This window comes from Pseudorca crassidens, chromosome 11, assembly GCF_039906515.1.
Source record: "Pseudorca crassidens isolate mPseCra1 chromosome 11, mPseCra1.hap1, whole genome shotgun sequence".
In the NCBI taxonomy this organism is placed as follows: Eukaryota; Metazoa; Chordata; class Mammalia; order Artiodactyla; family Delphinidae; genus Pseudorca; species Pseudorca crassidens.
Window position 1 is genome coordinate 81,412,039 of NC_090306.1, and position 19,565 is coordinate 81,431,603.

A 19,565-nucleotide genomic window follows, 5' to 3' on the forward strand; every position below is an offset into this window, starting at 1 on the left:
ACTGCAAACACCTAAAATAAGATATACTATTTGATTCTTTTACCACATTACTTAAAAGCATCGCATTTCATACTCAAAATCTTAAATCTACCATCTACCACAGTTATTAAAAAGGGTAACTTTATGACGAACCTCAGAAAATTCATAAGCAGACTTTTCCACCTGCTCTTTCTCAGACCACACCAATGTCCTTGGGCCAATCTGCCTGCAAAATGGAAAAGCTTAATAAAAATGAAATTCAAAGCAAATTACTCACCTGGTTCTAGGAACGATTTAAACTGTTGTACACAAATCCTTACAGAAGCAGTGTGATGTACTACGTGCTTATGGGGAGGAGGTGAGGCTAAGCGGCTTCTCTGAGGTGCAAACCTCCTGTTGTAAATGAGGTAATAAGTCTGCATGTCTATAAGGGGGTGCAGTCTGGGCCACATGAAAACTTGATGTGAAGCGCCCCCAAAGGTTAGCTTACTGGCTCTGGTAAGACCTGTAGGGATCTAGTTTCTTCCCTCAATCTTACAACTATAGAAACCCAGTCACGGCTCAGTGAGAGATTATTCCAGAAGGGAGTGGATGTAAACTCTGTTGTGTACTTAAAGGTTGAACACTTTTAAATAAGAAGAAACAAACAGAGAGAGACGGAAATCCTGTCACATGCTGTAACATGGAAGAAACTTAAGGACATTATGCTAAGTGAAATAAGGCAGTTACAGAAGAACAAGTACTCTACGATTCCACTTACGAGGTATATAATAGTCAAACCCAGAGAGACAGAAAATAGAACAATGGTTACCAGGGACTGGAGGGAGGTGAAAATGGGAGTTGTTGTTTAAAGGGTACAGAGTTTCAGTTTTCCAGGATGAAAAAGTTCTGGAGATCTGTTTCACAACAACATGAATATACTTAACACTAGTGACTACTGAACTATACATTTAAAACTGGTTGAGACAGTAAATTTTGTGGGTTTTTTTTAACCACAATAAAAAAAAGAAGAAACAAATAGAACTATATATCACTTGTATAGGACTAGAACTCAAAAATATTTTTTTCATGTAAATTTCATCTTAAAACTGTTATGCAGTGCCAAACCCCAAACAATAAGTCTTTGCCTTGATATCCTGGCCCAGAGAGGCAGTGGATTCTAGGGCAGGGCCTCTCAGACTTCAGTGTGCATACAAACTACCTGGGGAGGTTGTTCAGATACAAATTTTGATTCAGTAGGTCTGGGGTAGGACCCAAGGACTTTCATTTCTAACCAGCTCCCAGGTGATGCCAAAGCTATTGGTTTGTAGACCACAGTGAGTAGCAGTGGTGGCCAGTGCTAGCCAATATAAATGAATGAGAGCCACAGATGTGAGCCACATGTGTAATTATAAATTGTCCAGTAGCCACATTTTTTAAAAAAGGCAAAGTGCAGCAGATGAAATTAATTTTAATAATATATTTTGTTTAAACCAATATATCCAAAATAGTATCATTTTGACATGTAATCAGCATGAAAGATTATTAATGCAATATTTTGCATTCTTTTTTTGCATATGAAGTCTTTAGAAATCCGGTGTGTATTTTACACTTCCAGCACATCTCAAGCCTTATGTGGTTAGTGGCTGCCACTCCAGACAGCAGAGTGCTATGCTGCATGGGCTCTAAAGTCAGATGGTCTAGGACGGGTCCCGGCTCTGACATTTCCTAGCTCTGTGACTCTGAGCCAGCTATTTAAACTCACCACACATCAGTTTCTTTATTGGTAAAATGAGAAAGAGTAATTGTATCCATTCTACAGAGTTGTGAGAATTCAAGGGCATAATGCCTTGGAGTTGGTACCTAATGAGACCTGATAACTGTCAGCTGCTGTGACAATGATTATAATTATCATTTTTGAGTGCCTCCTATAGGCCAGGACCTTTACATATGTTAGGTCTGTTAATCCTCACAAAAATCCCTTGAAGTAAACATGATTATTTCCAGTTTTTAGGCGAAGAAGGTTAAACTCAGAGAGGTGAGTTGCCCAAGGATGTAGATAGTTAACTGCTACAGCTGGAACTGGAATCTATATCTATATCTATCTATCTATCTATCTACATATATATATATATATATTTTTTTTTTTCTTTTTTTTGCGGTACACGGGCCTCTCACTGTTGTGGCCTCTCCCGTTGCGGAGCACAGGCTCCGGATGCGCAGGCTCAGCGGCCATGGCTCACGGGCCCAGCCGCTCCGTGGCATGTAGGATCTTCCCGGACCGGGGCATGAACCCGTGTCCCCTGCATCAGCAGGTGGACTCTCAACCACTGCGCCACCAGGGAAGCCCTGGAATCTATATTTGCCTGATTTGTCCACTGTGTCCACATCCCTGGCAATTTAAAGAATGTGATTACTATAGCCATTCTTAATTTTCAGTTGTTTAGAAATAAGAACAAACAAGAAATTAAGAAAGAAGGGCAATCTAGCTGCTGGTAAAATTTTAACAAAATATCTTATATTTCTGTGATATTTATAGGTTTCCAAGTGCTTTAAAATAATTTATCTCATTTGTTGCACATAACCACCCAATGAAGTAGGAAAGGGGATATTATTATTTTAAGGATGAGGAAATGGAGGTTATGAGAAGTGACTTGTTCAAACTTAGATTCCAGATCTATAAAGGTAGGTAAGACCATGCTCATTCTATAATACTTGGAAAATCTAAGGGGTGAGTGGTAAAGATTTTTTTGATTTAAAATTAATTTGTTGCTTACATTTCATGATTAGATTTGAATGTTTCTAGAGCTGTTGGCTTGATATCTTGAGAAATACAAAAATGATCTACCAATTAATCCTGACAGAGGTTCAAGACACCTAAGGTTTAATCTTTTCATAAACTTCAAAATGTGTTCAAAGGCTCACCTGCTTTCTAAAGCTCCAACAACCAAAGCGATCAAGTAGCAGGGGATCGGAACCTAAAGGTGGCAAAAAAACACACCAAATGCTCGAATTAGTGTTTAAAAATATTACAGAATAAGACAGTTCGTATTCAGAAGTCAGTCAATTTCCTTTCAAATCTCCAAACATTAGTGTGGATTACTTTCCTTTTGTACTTCTCAAATGGTTCTCATTTTTGAGGGGGTCAAGTAGTTCAAAACTGCGATGTAAAGACATTTCAAAACGTCTATTTCCCTTTTATCCCATTAGCAAGGGAAGACTCTGAAATGTGAAAAACATGGTTGCACATAGTATTACAAGGTACATTTTAAGCATTTCACAAAAATTAACATATAAAAAGGCAACTATGCTTTTAAGTTTCTTGTCATTTTCTCTTGAATTAAAAAACTTTGTTTTAAATTCCTTCTTAAAACCACTCCTGGTATATTTGAGAGACATACAAAGCAATCCAGCAACGAGAGGGTGCTGAAGGTTTTGGAATCCCAGAAGCTGGGATAGGGGCAAAATTGTCCACTGTGGCTTAGTTACCTGTTCTGCTAAGGAGGACGAAAGAAAACCATAATTCAAGAAGAGTCATGCACCCCAATGTTCACCGCAGCTCTATTTACAATAGCCAGGACATGGAAGCAACCTAGATGTCCATCAACAGATGAATGGATAAAGAAGATGTGGCACATATATACAATGGAATATTACTCAGCCATAGAAAGGAACGAAATTAAGTTATTTGTAGTGAGGTGGATGGACCTAGAGTCTGTCATACAGAGCGAAGTAAGTCAGAAAGAGAAAAACAAATACGGTATGCTAACACATATATATGGAATCTTAAAAAAAAAAAAAAAGGTCCTGAAGAACCTAGGGGCAAGATTGGAATAAAGATGCAGACCTACTAGAGAATGGACTTGAGGACACGGGGAAGGGGAAGGGTAAGCTGGGACAAAGTGAGAGAGTAGCACTGACATATAAACACTACCAAATGTCAAATAGCTAGTGGGAAGCAGCTACATGGCACAGGGAAATCAGCTCGATGCTTTGTGATGACCTAGAGGGGTGGGATAGGGAGGGTGTGAGGAACGCTCAAGAGGGAGGTGATATGGGGATATATGTATACATATAGCTGATTCACTTTGTTGTACAGTAGAAACTAACACAACATTGTAAAGCAATTACACTCCAATAAAAATATATAAAAAAATAAAAAGCATCAATAAACACACACACACACACACACACACACACACACACACACACACTTCATTAAAGGTCAAAGATACAAGTCAAACTACCAGCTACTTAGAAATTTTAACTTAAAAGTACTGTAACAGAGTGCTTTCTGGTCTAAGACAGCTCTTCCATCTGTAAACAATACACCACCACACGCCCGAGCTCTGGTACCAGGGCAGGTCAAAGTGTAACTTAGAAACAGGAAACCTGCTACTGACTGGGATGTAGGGAAATGGGATCAGGCACGCCCCCTGCCGTGCCTATCCAGCACCCTCCTACTTCAGTACAACGCTGCGAGCAGAACCAAAGATTTTAAAAGCACAAAAGAAAAAGAAATGAAGAAAACAAAAAGCAGGAGCTGCTTTCTAAATTCTGGAATATTTCAAAAGCCATTTTGCTCTCTGGATGGGTAAAAGCTATGTGTAGTTCACCACCACCTAAAACAAAATCTAGACCCTAAGATCTTACTTTTTGGCTGAATCTGTATATCTTCCTGCTCGCGTCTTCTGGGTCAGGTGCTTCTCCATCACGAATGGCACTCATAAGTGCAACCAGTTCTTTAGGGACAGACACCTAATTGAGAAGGAAAAGATATAAATAAAGATATACATGAAAAGTTCTATGTAAAATAACCTTTCCCCCCGCTTTTTGACTATCAATACAATAGACTATGAACCCAATACATTCCTCTGTATCACTTTTATAACTAGAATTGGCAATACGTAAAACTGGCTTCTTTAAAAATGTTGGTGACATATCTACCTATCCATCCAGCCATCCATATTAAGAGCATTTGGTAGAAACTAGGTTAAAATCCCAGCTCTGCACTTACTAACTTCATGCACTTGGGCAAATAACTTCCCCGAGCCTCAGTTTCCCCCATCAAATGAGGGTAATACTTCATAGGACTGTTGCAAGGAATAAATAATATAAACGAAGAGCTCAGCACCATGCCTGGCAATGGTAGCCACCGGCCCTGCTCCCCTCCACACCCTCAGAAGAGATTCAAAAGGATGCTATACTCACTTTAGATCAGAGAATACAATTCTGAAAAATTTAATATTTAAAACATAAACTTGGAGTTACAAATTCTACTTTTTAAGGGTCACGAGTGTGAGAAGCTTTTAAACTTATTGCTGAGAAATGTGAAATAATTTTCTCTGGAAGTTTGTATGGAAAAGGTCCTTACGGGGCAAACTGTATGGTCACTTAAGTGTGTACCGTATCTCCATGATTCTCCAAGTCTTACTTCTAATGAATGCCAGAATAAAGGACCATCACCTGAGTATTAATGATCTAGCAAACATCCATTCCAACAAGGCTAGGTTTTCATGTTCTTCCTGCACGGCCCAGTCCTCAAGGCTATTACTGAGGCAGGCACAGAATCAGGACCTCCAGAATCAGTGCTGCAACAACCATAGATCCTAGAGCTAAAAACTATTCAGGAAGTACCTTGGTTCTGCTTCCTCCCTTCATTTAGGCAGTGATAGGTTATACAGATGAGACAACGGAGGTTGTGAGGTCATAAGACTTGCCCAAGGTCATGCAGTTATTAAGTGGTGGAGAAGAGTCCAGGGATTCTTTTTTTAAAAAAATTTTTTTAACATCTTTATTGGCGTATAATTGCTTTACAATGGTGTGTTAGTTTCTGCTCTATAACAAAGTGAATCAGCTATACATATACATATATCCCCATATCCCCTCCCTCTTGCGTCTCCCTCCCACCCTCCCTATCCCACCCCTCTAGGTGGTCACAAAGCACCAGAGTCCAGGGATTCTTGGCCTCCAAGTAAAGTTTTCTGCAGCACTATGCTAGGGGTGGTTTGGTTGTGGAACGATTATGGGAATCAAGAAGGCCCCATAAATACAGGTTGGTCCTCAATTCTATTTGCCTGGTCTAAGTAAGTCTAGCCTCTGGGATAGTATTTATTTATTAATTATAGTCTACCTTTTCCTAAAAGGATTAGCAGTACCTACAACAAGATTAAGTTGGAAATGTATACAGATAAGTCTGCAATATATGCCCATTAGGATACCTAGATAGATATTTACAAGGCTGTAAAGTACATTTATAGAAACTTTAATCCTACAAGTGTCAATTTTTTTAAGTTAAAAGAAGTTGCTCCCAAATTCTTGTTCTTAGGTCCAGAATTCTGAATTCCTTTTAAAATCAGAATGATTTATTTACTTCATTTCATCTTTTGGCTGCGCCATACACCATGTGGGATCTCAGTTCCCCGACCAGGAATCAAACCTGCACCCCCGGCTGTGGAGTCCTAACCATTGGACCGCCAGGGAAGTCCCTGACACCCCTTTTTTTTATACTTATGTTTGCAACTGCCTTTAAAACAGAGATTCAAAATGGGATCCATAGCCTTTTTCTAACATATTTCAGGTAGAATTTAATTAAGTAAAGTATTTCTAGCTATAAAAATTCAATTCTGGGCTTCCCTGGTGGCGCAGTGGTTGAAAGTCCGCCTGCCAATGCAGGGGACACGGGTTTGTGCCCCGGTCCGGGAAGATCCCACATGCCGCAGAGCGGCTGGGCCCATGAGCCATGGCCGCTGAGCCTGCGTGTCCGGAGCCTGTGCTCCACAACGGGAGAGGCCACAACAGTGAGAGGCCCGCGTACCGCAAAAAAAAAAAACAAAATTCAATTCTTATCTCTGCTTCTCATTTATACCACATTTACTTATATGGATCATTTTGGAAAGATATCCCGTGTTCATGGATTGGAAGAATTAATATTGTTAAAATGTCCATACTACCCAAAGAAATCCACAGATTTAATGTAATCCCTATTAAAATAATTGTATGGATCATTTAATTCAGTGAATAATTTCAGTGATGTTTACCTCTGAACTGTAGGTTAATTTCACAGAAGGAGTGTCCTGGCAGGGAAGAACTGCTCTACAATGGATTGCCTGGGAGAGGGAGGAAAAAAAAGAAACAGCTATTTCCCTGTCTCATAAATCAAGTCATTAAGAAATCATTACAATTGTAGCATTGTTCTTAGACACATTCTTTTTAAAGATCAAAATGTCTCACATTTCTTCAGCTCTTTTAAAGTAGCAAAAGTAGATCTGTGGATTAAAAAAATCTGGTTTTCCCTTTTAATGTAACGGTCAACCTTCACGTTTCAGCTGACGCATGAAGCAACGTTAGGCAGTGATTCCTGAGTAATAGTAGTGCCCAGTGAGAAGCTGTTAGGAACCCTGACAAAAAAGGGCTCTTTGGTGAAGTAAATTTGAGAACCATGGCACATTGCATGCCTGGGAGAGTCACTAGGAACATTAGCCTCCTGAAGGTTCTGAAAAGACCGATAATAAGGAAACCTGTTCGAATTCTCATACTTATTTCAACACAAAACCCATTTTCCTCTGGTTAATTATTAACGTCTAATCGGGTGCCAGTGTTGTAAGGAACTCTGCTTGGGAAATGTGGTTAGAGTCTTGACATTTTGATCTTGCAGCAAACTTTGAAAGTAAACACTAGGAAGACAAGGAAGGCGAAAGAAAAGTCTCTTTCAATACCATCTAGACATATTCATTCACATAATATGTAGAGTGTTTCTTTGCTTCCGTATCAATCTGTCATAAAGATCAGTTCCATTAAGAATGACCAGAGTACCTATGATTTTATACCCTGGCCTGTTTACAGATAAGTCTGCATCTGTTGCTGGTGAGCAAAGGAATCCCAGCCTCACTGAGATGGTCTACTGAGCTTAAAGGAACACTGATACTAACATCTCTCTCTGAAGTTGTTACAAATCCCAGACCTACTTCACGCCTCTGCAAACTTCCTTCTATCCTCAAACTCCAGCACTTTTCACTTCAAATCTAATAGATTCTTCATAGATAGGAAATCCCAAACGACCTCTAGATGGATTAAGTAGAACTAGAAGAACCACCTGGTTCTCTCTCCCAAAATAAGTTTCCAAGACCATATGCCTTTAGGGTTCCTTAAAGGTCCCTGGTTATGTGGCTCAGCAATGCCAGGGGTGGGGTTTATATGTATTTCACTCGATAAGACCAAACCCAGAAAAATATGCATAGAGAACGGCTGTAAGCAAACTCATCACACAAAATCATGTCTACCTGCTTCCTATCAACTATAGTAATTTCTTCATTTAACTGAAATCTCTGTTTCAAAAACTGTGTCCAACAAGAAATGGAATAGTATGTTCAAAATTCACATTCTTCTGACTCACAAATCTTGCATTTCTTGCCAACGGACATTCCATACGAATTACTGATGAAAATCAGATAAGAGACAGAGACTACATAATTGGTACATTCTTGCCTAGAACATGATATCTCTTCCAGATTAGCGAACTATGAGTTTCTTAGAAAAAAAAAAATTCAATTGGCAATAGAAAGTAAACACGTCTATACAGGTGTCAACATTGCTTCCTTTTTGATAGACTTGTTTTCAAATGTGAGCCTACCATAGTATCTATCACAGAGGAATATTAAAAGGATTAAACATGTGAAGTACCTTATACAGTGCTTGGAAATACAGTCAATGTTTAATGAAGCAAGTTCCTTTAATTGTAAACTATTTGATTACTAAAAGAATTAGTCTTTTTTTTCAGAAGAAAGTTTGATACTTATTATCCTTGTGACAGATTGTCTCTATGTGGTTCTTTATTCTTAGTTGTTAAACAGAAAACAGATGTAGTCTAAATCATATCATATTTTAAAGGTACATTCAATATATTTACATAATATGTACACTTGTAAATGTATAAGAAAAATCTGGAAAGGCTACACGCCAACTCAATGGTTACCTCTGGGCAATGGTGATTGGAGAGGAATGGGAAATCTGATCTTTCCCTTTCCCCTTCTTTATTGTTAGCAATTTTCATAACCGGTACCTACTTTGTTTAACAGTGTTTTCCTTTCATTTTATGACCATTTATTGAGTTCTCACTCTATGCCAAGTTCTATGCTAGGTGCTGAGGATGTGAATATAAATATGACCTAGATGGTCCAATCTAGGTAGACATGTTTTCAAATTTGAAGGAAGTTTCTTTTTAAAAGTAATATATGAATGTGTCAATAATGACAGGTATAAATGAAAATATATGTAGTTTTAATAATATAAGATAAAATAAAGTACTATCTTAGGTAAGACCCATGTATCCATAAGACCACTGTCTACTTTGCTTCATTCAACTGCATGAACTGGGGATAATAAATCATTCCACGTCCTTTTTACCTGGCACTGACTAAAGAGATAGGGGTGCTCCTTCCCAGAAGTTTGTTCAGGAGTGAGCCACTGAAGAGCAGAAGATTTTGGAGATGTCTCAAAAGAAATTTCTATAACAATTTCTTGATTTCTGTATGAAAGGAACAAATACATTAGTAGAGTACAATTCAATCTAACTAAAATTTGAATTCATAGTACATAAATAACACGAATAATATAAATAATATTTTATGAGGTCTCATCACTGATTGAGAGTAAGTTTTAGGAATGTTTGCCTCACATATTCCTACCTGAATGCCAGCCTGTGGGTTCTTTTCTCTACATGGTAACTGCTTATGAAGATGTAACAGGAACTAATATTAGTTGAATACCCCAACTTTTTTTCTGTGATATCATGTAATCTTTTATAGTGGCGGGAAGGTAGAAGAAATAATTTTGGAACTTCAGCTACCACCGTGGTGGGTGCCAGAGCATAACATAGGGCAGTGCTAGTCTGAAAACTGTTACTGGACAAGTTAAGTCAAGAACTTGAGAATAAATTCTTATGTCTGTTGAACTTATAGTAAGATGTATGTGTTTGTATTTAATCTCTTCTTCCTAGGAATTCATTCTTATTGCATTTCACAAAAGTATCAGCCTGTGGCGGACTGGAACTAACAAAAACTGGTCCTTCACCCCAGATAGATTGGGCGGCACTGTTAACGAGGAAACAGCAAGAGCCCTGGAGGGGCTGTGCCTGTGCTTGAATCTACCACTAACTGGTGCTGTGAATTTAGACAAATTATTTGACCTCCCTATGCGGTAGTTGCTTCATCTGTACAATATGGTTAATGATAGATCTCACAAATTATGTGTGAGAGTTTCCTTTCTTTTTCTTAAATGGGAAGAGAATGCATGAAAACACTGACCGCTGAAAGATGGGGTAGATTGACCTTGTTCTAGGCCAATGGTTTCCCACCCTTTTCTCCCTCCCCAGTATATCTTGGAGTGGGATATACTCCCAATATGACAGCTCTGGCTACCACTTTCTTAAATAAGTTACCTTCTCTCTCTGAGGTTCCCTTTCCCCGTCTATAAAATGCAGATCATACCACAAAGGGTTACTATAAGGATTAGATGAAAGAATACATTTCCAGCACTTTTTAAGTACATAGAAATGGTTCTATGTTTGCCACTGTTGTTATTCCACTAATAAAAGTGGCTGGCCTCTGGGAGAAGGTGAAAAGTGTGCAGCTTGTAAAGCTTCCCAGGTGACCCTGAAATGCCTCCTTAGGTGGCATGCTCCCACCATCACTCTAGGTATCACTAAAATGATGAGTAAAGAAGTTAACAGTTATCAAAAGTCCTATTCTGGAGTATCTTATACGATGAATTTCTTTAATATCTTAAGAACATATAATTTTCACTATAAGCTTCAATCAGAACAGCAGATTGGTAGGAGTGGTGTATCAGTTACTACATACACACAAACTGAAAATAGGAAATGAAAAAAAATCTAAATTAAATAAAAATATGTATCCCCCTTATTTAGCTATAAAAGAGAAAGATGAGAACATTCGTACTTGCACAGAGCAATAGGAAGAGAGATTTCCATTGGTGATCCTTTGTAACTTTGTCTTTCTCCAAGAGCATATTTGACTTCTTGTCCATTGATGACCACTTTTTCTATTGTAAGGTCCTTTGTATCCAGAGTCTAGAATTAAATTAATATTTTTATATGATAAGAATATCGTTTTAGGCACCAGAGAAAACTAATATAGCATATAGGCTAATGCAATGACTACAGAGTAGAACTAGTTGCTTAGGGAGAGTAAGATAGTGAAAGACAGGAAATTAAAGGAGTTGAAAGTTAGCATAGGTCCCAATTCATGGGACTTTAAACTTCCTTAAAGTTTTGGGAGGCTCTAAGATTTGCATATATATCGTTAGGTAATTCTGGGACAGTCACACATTTCCAGCTTTAAGTAAAAGTCAGATCTAAATTAAAACGCCTTTGCTTCTGTCTCCTAAAACTTAACTTCTCTACTAGGAAAAAATCCATCTATAACTTGTTTCTTTCATCATGACTCCTCAATATACCTTACCATATATTTCTACCTGGAATTCATATAGTCCTACTGCTCTGTACTACTTTCATATATCCCCAAATTAAAACAAACGTTGGAACCTGTTAGGCAAATAAGTAGACTGTACCTCACTGCTGTTGTGTATCTAGAAAAAGCCCAACTTGGTATGGCAACTCTAACCAAATGACCCTATAGAGGAGTGGGAGAGCATATCTACTTGCTATGGCCGATTAAAGACAACTGCTCTGGGCAGGAAGGGAGGGTCAGCAAGTGTCTGAGGATTTTCCATCCCAATAATCCTCTATCTGTGCCCTAGAAACCATACCCTTTCATTATCTCTCAACTACTTTTCTAGAATCTTCAATCTTCCTACACCACAAGACTGTTTCCAATCAACCTAAACCAGCCTTCCACATTATTTTTAAAACTTCACTCAATCCTTCTGTCACTCTAATTATTCTATTTTTCTCCTTCCTTTCTTAATCTTCAAGGGCAATCTATGGTTGCTACTTCCAATTCCTCATCAATCTCTCCTCCCTTCCCCCTCTTCAATCTGTCTTCTAGCTCCTCTGCCACAGAAAGGGAAGTCCTCCTGAACAACAGGTCTTTTCTGTTCAGTAACCTTGACCTCTGCCGCTCATAGCCCTAATGGACCGCAGCATCTGTTTGAAGCACTCTCCTTGGCTGCTTTGACTTTACACATCAATGGTTCTCCTCCTTGTCTAATGCTTTTTCCCTCCCCCTCCTTTCTAACTCCTAAATATGGATACGTCCCTATGCGCTAGCCTTGGCCTTTTGGTTTTCTTACCGTATTCTTCATTCCCTAGTTCTCACTCATGCCCACATCTTCACCTAGAACCTCTGTGCAGATGACTACCCATCTATTTCATAGCTTCATCCCCTGCCCAGGACTTCGGCAGATATCTCTAACTGCCTGCTTGACATTTCCATGGGAAATGTCATCTCATATTTAATAGGCTTCTAGAAATTCTAAAAACAAAGCCACCACTGTGTCCCCTAAGTTTGCTCTCTCTGCTGATTTCTCTATTTTGTTGATGGAACTCCTCAACTTACCTGAGGTTTGAAACATTCAACTAATCCACAACTGATCCCACTTCCCAATCTTGCATAGCCAGTTAACAAGTTTTTTACACTGTCCTCATGCTTTTTCTTTTCTTCTATCACCACCCCAGGTCAGGCCCGGACTATTAGAACTGCTCACTAACCTTCCTACCTCTGGCATCTTTCCCTTGAAATCTGGCCTGGAATAGCATGAGGAGTTAGACTGCCAAGAAACAGCCACTTTCCAGTCACCTTTCTTTTGTATCAGTTAACTGTGGCGATAAGCTCAGGAAATTTTAACAATTTTATTATCTCTCTAGAGGCAACAATTTTTGGTTGGGAAGAAATTTCCATCCTGCTTGTATTATTCTTTCCCTTTCTTTTTTTTAAGAGCAGCCAAATTTGTTATGAGTATCATCTGTTTCCCTCCCAATGGGCAATTATTTCTTTTGGGGTACTCTCTTTTTTGGAGGTCCCTCAACTGTTGCCCTTACTCTACATTAGACTGATATATCTTCCTGCATTTGCATATTCAGAAATATTAGATTTTATAGCTTAAGAATAAGTTACTCCTTTGTTATATTTTGGCACCTATTTCTGAATATCTGATTTGTTGTAAAAACTTCGAGTATCTTATGTATATAAACTACTTACGTTTATACTACTCATAACCATAAGGGTGAATTATTTGGGTCATTTCCCAGTGGAACACATCCTATTTTCTGTATTTCCTAAACTTTTAAAATCTGTTCTGAATCAGAAGACTACTATACCTATTTTTTGTGAAACCATTTTCATATTCTCTGTGTTTGTTATAGCAGTTGGCCCGACCCTCTCCAGTAGCACTTACTGTACCACATTATAATGATTTATTTCTCCATTAGACTGAGGGTTCTTAAAAAGTTACTTAAAAAGTTACTTAGGCTTGCATTCCCAGGGTTTAACACAGTGCCGGAGAAACAGCACGTGCCAAGTAATGCATGAAGCAAGTCCTGGACCCAGAGAAAATAGAAGATGCAATGTTTAAGCTGTATATCTCAAGTCCTGACCTCAGCTATCACTCCCAAATTACTTAAGAAATTTCCCTGCAAATTTCACTGATAAATGTTATTAAGCAATTGATCAATAATAGTAATAAGAAAGAAAAACAAAGGAAACTGGATAGTTGACAAGTTGGAATTAGTAATTTAAAAATCTTCTCTTGAGATTTGGGGAATGCAAAAACAGGCAGGTTTTTAGACTGGGACACTGAAGGGACATTCTTTTCAAAATTTAAGCGCCCTGGCTCTTGCTTACTCATGGAACAGAGGTAAAGGTTTTACTTTTATAAATAAGTGAGAGTGCAAGGTCATATTAAGCAGTGATAAACTATCAAAATTCACTTTCTTGTAATAAAAAGAAATATTGCATTGAAACAGGACTTCAGTCCAGCTGATCCTGCCTGGGCAAAGCTGTCTGCAATAAACGATAGCCTGGCACTTGAAGCAGACCAAAGTACAGCCTATAGGGAAATAGTTATCATCTTGCTTATAATGCTTTAATTATTTATTTTCCTTATAGTACTTGTGGTGACTGCAAATCAATACATAGAGGAGTCAACCTATTTTTCAAATCATAATTAGTCTAGCAAATTGCTAAATCACAAAGTAAGAAAGTTCACATGCTATATTAGTTCATATTAATGAACTCAAAATACAGGCCTATTACTCAAGCAGGAATAAATCATGAAAACCACCAACTCTTATCTAAACTTATTACGCCCAATTAACTGACTCTATTCATTTCCCTCCATCAAGTCTACAACATACCTTATCTGATTGCTTATTGCTGGGCTTTGGTAGCTATCGCCATACTACTCTATGCAAAATACACTGTGACTGGCCTTTTCTTGTTCCTCTTATTTCTAAAATACTTATCTATGAAATTCTTCAGGTGATAGGTACAATCCAAATACTATCAGACAATTTGAGTAAGAACACTGAAAACAGGTTATGTTGTACAGATAAAATAATTTAATAACATTCCACAAATCTAAACAAGTCTTTCGTCATTCAAGTGGCTAGAGAGCTTGTAGAAGTCATTTTCTAAGAAGCGCAATATTATTTGCTTCTGGGAACCAACTATTAATAAATTGTATTGAGACATCCTTAGGAAGCTTGAAGAGCTTAAATTATTAGAAGAGAAGAGTGATAAGAATCAAAGGTAGGAAGGACCATGAACCCGGAGAGAGGTGCATCTGGAGTTAGAAAGTAGAGACTGCAAGTATCAAAGCAGGGCTGGGAATTCTCTAGGGCGGTTGAGAACTGGCAGGGAGACGGTGATCGGTCGTATCCGGCAGACCTGAGGGTTGAAATAAAGGGGCCTGGGAGGGAAAGGTGGGACTGAGAATCGGCAGGATATAGGGCCCGAGACTTAGCTGAGACTGTGGACTGAGGAAGGTGCACTGGGGACTGGAAGAATTCTGGGGCCTGAGGAGGGAGTTCTGGGCTGCAGGCCGAGGATATGGGGAGACCACAGGGGGCATTAGCGCTGGGAACTAGGATTAGCGGGGGAAGAGGGATTCGTGCTAAAATGAAACTTGAGCGCTGGGTGAGAAGCGGGGCGTGGAATGGGCCCTGGGATGTGTCCAGGGACTGGGAAGGAGGCTTTGGGGGAAGGGGTGGAGGAGAAGGCAGGTATACGTAGTGGGTGAGGAAGGACTGCAGAGACTCAAGTTGGGTTGGGAGGGATCGATATGGGGTGCGTGGGGGCTGAAGAAGGGGACGCTGAGAAATGAGTGTGGGCTGAAGAGGAGGTGCAGAACACGGGTTGCGGGCTGCGGAGGAGCACCGAGGGATGCGCAAAGCAGGCGGGGGTGTGGGACCGGGAAGGGGCCGAAGCGGGGTGAGAGACGAGAGGCAGGTGGCCGGGGAGAGGCGGGCACTGGGAGCCTGTCCCACCGTACCAGGCTGCGCAGATTGTCCTCCTGGGACTGGACGGTGAGTGCGGCGGTCCCGGTCAGTACCCGGCGAGTAAAATCGACGCTGCAGCGCAGGTGCAGGTGCTTGGTCCGGCAGACGGACGCCGGGGAGGCCAAGGAGCACGTATCCACTACCTCGGGCATGGCTGTGCGGAGTCCCGCTGCACGCGATCAGCACCCCAACACTCAGCTGCCAGACCGACTACTCGACTGAGAGCGAGAGAAGGCGGGAGGGAGGTAAAGCAGAGGAGGAGGGGTTCGCGGCGCCCGCCGGGAAAGGAAGTTCTTTAAAGTCGGAGGAGAGTGCAGTACGGCATGGATGGAACTACAAGTCCCGTGGTGCAGCGCGACAAGGCGTGCGCTTTGTTCTCTGGGAGTGTGTGTGTTGAGGGGTGCAGAGGTGGGTTGATATTGCTCCCGAAGGGGGAGGAAGAGGAGGGGGAGGAAAAGGAAGGGAGTAGAAGTTAGAGGAAGGGTAAGCCGATGGAATTAAGTGCGGCGGGGAGATCAAACTGAACGCTTCCATTTTAGTTCCATTCAACTTCTCTGGAAATTGCAATAGCAGTAGAAGAATATCAGGCCTACTGGTAGTTGCAAATGGCAAGGAAGGGGCGGGGTGAAAAGAGATAAGAGGCCTCCCAGAAAACCAGCGTTCGTGCAGTTCCTCGTTAGTATAGTGGTGAGTATCCCCGCCTGTCACGCGGGAGACCGGGGTTCGATTCCCCGACGGGGAGGCACGGGAGTGTTTTTTTCTTTTTCCCCCTCGCTAATAAAACGAAAATGTTCATACAAACATTTCAAAAGCAATTGTGAAAGAAAGAGTCAACGTCAAGATTTAGATTTTAAAGCTGTTTTGTTACTGCTTCCATGTTGGCAACCCAGTACAAGTGAGCTCAGTTCTGTCATTCAACAAGTATTTATTTAGTGCTCATTATGTACATTTCCAGGCCCTGGAGATCTAAAATGGAAATCAGCCACATTCCCGCCTTAGAAACTTAGAAGGATTACCTCAGCATACTGTAATGAGAGAATTCTATGATATGAGTGTGCAGTGGCCGCAAGGGGAGTGCAGAGCTGGGACATCCTGGAAGTGAGGAAGGGTTGAAGGACGACTTGCCTAAAACATGGGACCTCAGAGTTGAAACTGGCAAAATTGGAAAAGCACGCGTGTCAAAGGACCTTAAACCGCTGGACCTTTAATCTTGAATGCATGAATGGGGGACTCATTGAAGAATTTTAAGCAGGGGAGTGACGTGGTCAGATTCATGTTATCAAAGGAACAGTGGTAGTGTTCAGAGAATGGGTATGAGGTATCAAAACCAGAGACAGGAGAGTTGGGAAACCACTGTTAAAATAGTCCAGGAAGAAGATGCTGAAGGGGGCCTGACATAGGTAATATGTAATATGTAATAAGTACAGATAGAGAGGAAGGAATGGAGGGAATACTTAAGAGATAAGTGATTTCACATTAAGAAGGAGCCTAAGATGATTTCTCAGATTCTTGGCTTCAGTGGCTGGATAATCATTAAACAAAGGAAGAGACTACGTGAAGAGGACAGATTTAGGTGGGAAAGCTCTAAGTTTAATTTGGGACAAATGGAGTTTGAGAATGTATGGGAGTCAGAGTGGAGATGTCCTCGAGACACTTGGGTATTTAAGTCAGTAGCTCTGGGGAAGTTTCAGGTAGATATGAGAGTATCACATAATGTGGTGGGTGAAACTATGACAGTGGGTAAACTCAGCCCAAGGACAGTGTGTAAAAAGAGCAGTGAAAACAGGTGGGAAGCTGGGAGAACACCAGAATTTAAGGAAAAAAAGGCTAGAGGATGGGAAAAATCCTTTCACAATGTATACGTATAACAAGTCACCACGACGCGCACTGTAAATATCTTAACATTTTATTTGTCATTTATACCGCAATAAAGCTGAAATTTTATTTAAAAGGGGGGTGGGTGGTGCTAGAGTAAGAGGAACTCATGAAATAAACTAGAAAGAACCAAGCAGCAATGTCAAATACAGCCTAGAGGGCTATTACAATAAGAAGTAAAAAGTCTTCCTTGGATTTGGCAGTGGGATGGAGGTGGGAAGATGGTGGTTTTGTTGACTTTTGTGGTTGAGTTGAAGGTGGGCGCCACAGAACAGTGACTGAGCAATAAAAGAGCAGAGAGGAAATAGGGCAGAGGCTGTTCTCTCAAGACGTGTGGCCAGTGTGAGAAGGGAAGAAAAAAAGAGGAATAGGGAGGAGTATGGTGCTGAGAAAGCATTTTTTATGTTTTTAGGGAGAGGGAAACTTGAACATGTTTAGAGGTGAAAGATTTCTAGAGAAGATGAATTGAGCAGTTGGAAAGTGCTGCGTCACTCCATTCTATATAAAAGTGATCTAACAATTAAATTTGACCTCAGCAACAGAAAGAGAGGCTATACATTTGGGTATCCTTGTGGTGGCCCCTGTAAGCCAGAGGAAAACAAAATAAAAACATCCTAAATTATGACATGGAATACCTTACACGTGCATAAATCCTAATTCCATAGGACCTAAGAATCCGTGGCATGATTGACGTTAGCAAACACTTTTTGAGGCCTAAAAGTGTTCCTGGTGTCACCAAATCTAGGGTGACAAATATGCAGTAGAATTGATTTAGTAGAAGAATACACAATCAAATTATCTTCCTACTGGAGAAAGTATAGTTTGTTTGTTTTAATAAAAGAATGTCAATATCATCATCTTCCATTATTGATTACCAGTAACCAACAGAGTTTACGCCTCTGTGTTCCAGAAGAGATATCCACAGACAACCACAAATGAATTCCTCAAACTGATTAATAGATGAATCAAAAGATAGATATGCAATAGGAATTGTTTTCTAAGATGCCACTGACTCCCAAATATAGAGGGTACAAAATTGACAATTCACACACAACAGGAGGGTTATTCATATCCAATGGTGGGTTGAGTTTTTAAAATGAAGCTTTCCATGCTTCTATAAAATAAAGATAATATCAGGGTGTATTTACAAAAGGAGATTTTAACTTTATAGAAGTATAGTTGATTTACAATGTTGTGTTAATTTCTTCTGTACAGCAAAGTGACTTAGTTTTATATATATATTCTTTTTCATATTCTTTTCCATTACGGTTTGTCACAGGATACTGAATATAGTTCCCTGTGCTATACAGTAGGACTTTGTTGTTTGTCCATCCTGTATATAATAGTTTGCCTCTGCTAATCCCAAACTCCCATCAAAAGGAGATTTTATTAAGGATGAAAAAGATGAGTTACATAAAGTTTTCTGAAAAGAAATGCACATGTATTTACAGAGCCATATGAGCAGGAGGTATTTCAGCTCTATTGCCCTGCGACTCTACCTTGAAAAGTTACTTAATCCCTCTAGGCCTCAGTCCCCTCAGGACAATTGAGATACCTCTGCCTTATGGGGTTGTTGAAAGGATGAAATGAGATCATGTCTGTGAAATGCTCAGCACTGTGCTTGGCCTAGAATAATCCTTTGTTATGTGTTAGCTAGTACCATTATTTCGGCTGGCTTTTATTTTGTCTATTTTGATAATTTTAATACGTATTTTCCCCTTGTTTTGTTAGCATGAGTTTTTAGGAAGACCTGGGAAATGAGAAGCAAATCACACTAAATTAGGCCTCTAAAAAGAGTCTGCAACATTAGCAATGATCATATGTTTTGAAATGCATTTACATTCAGGAAATTCAGGGAATTGCAACTGGTGCATTAACACGTTCCTTAAAAGGGTATAAAGACTTCTCATTTCTTTTCCCCCTTACTTCACATAGACCTTTCCCTTCTTTAAATAGTCAGTACAGTTTGCAGATATTAAGTGTGTTCTACTACACTGGGTTACCTAGAATAGAGTGAGGGGAGTTTCTGTCCTACCTGCTGGATAATTTACACTCTGTTATAAGCTATGCCAATGACCTAAGATAGCATGATGTTGAGATGAAGGCCAAGGCCCAAGGAGAACTATAAATGAAGTTCTAGAGGGACAGGTTCTTTCCCTTTAGGGAAGGTCAAGAATAACAACATGGATGGTGTAGCATTTGAGATGAGGCTTGAAGGACAAGCAGGATTTTAATAGGAAAAGTGGTAAGGGCTGTA

General features: G+C 39.9%; 1 protein-coding gene and 1 non-coding gene across 4 annotated transcripts in view; one reads left to right on the plus strand and one right to left on the minus strand.

Moving 5' to 3' along the window:
• Positions 1-15,678, minus strand: part of LTA4H (leukotriene A4 hydrolase) — a 28,500-nt gene extending 12,822 nt beyond the window's left edge. For 2 of the 3 annotated variants that reach the window (XM_067697601.1, XM_067697600.1), the window contains exons 1-7: positions 15,427-15,677; positions 10,917-11,047; positions 9,364-9,484; positions 6,999-7,067; positions 4,612-4,716; positions 2,884-2,936; positions 133-205 (exon numbers count right to left, since the gene is read on the minus strand). In XM_067697601.1, the coding sequence (XP_067553702.1) occupies positions 133-205; positions 2,884-2,936; positions 4,612-4,716; positions 6,999-7,067; positions 9,364-9,484; positions 10,917-11,047; positions 15,427-15,585 (711 nt within the window). In that variant the 5' untranslated portion in view covers positions 15,586-15,677. Of the gene's footprint in view, positions 1-132; positions 206-2,883; positions 2,937-4,611; positions 4,717-6,998; positions 7,068-9,363; positions 9,485-10,916; positions 11,048-15,426 lie in introns of all 3 variants that reach the window. The other variant, XM_067697602.1, reaches the window with a different exon arrangement.
• A 425-nt stretch (positions 15,679-16,103) lies between these two features.
• On the plus strand, positions 16,104-16,175 carry TRNAD-GUC (transfer RNA aspartic acid (anticodon GUC)). The gene has a single exon. It is a non-coding gene; the product is annotated as a tRNA-Asp (tRNA).
• Positions 16,176-19,565: the final 3,390 nt, after the last annotated feature.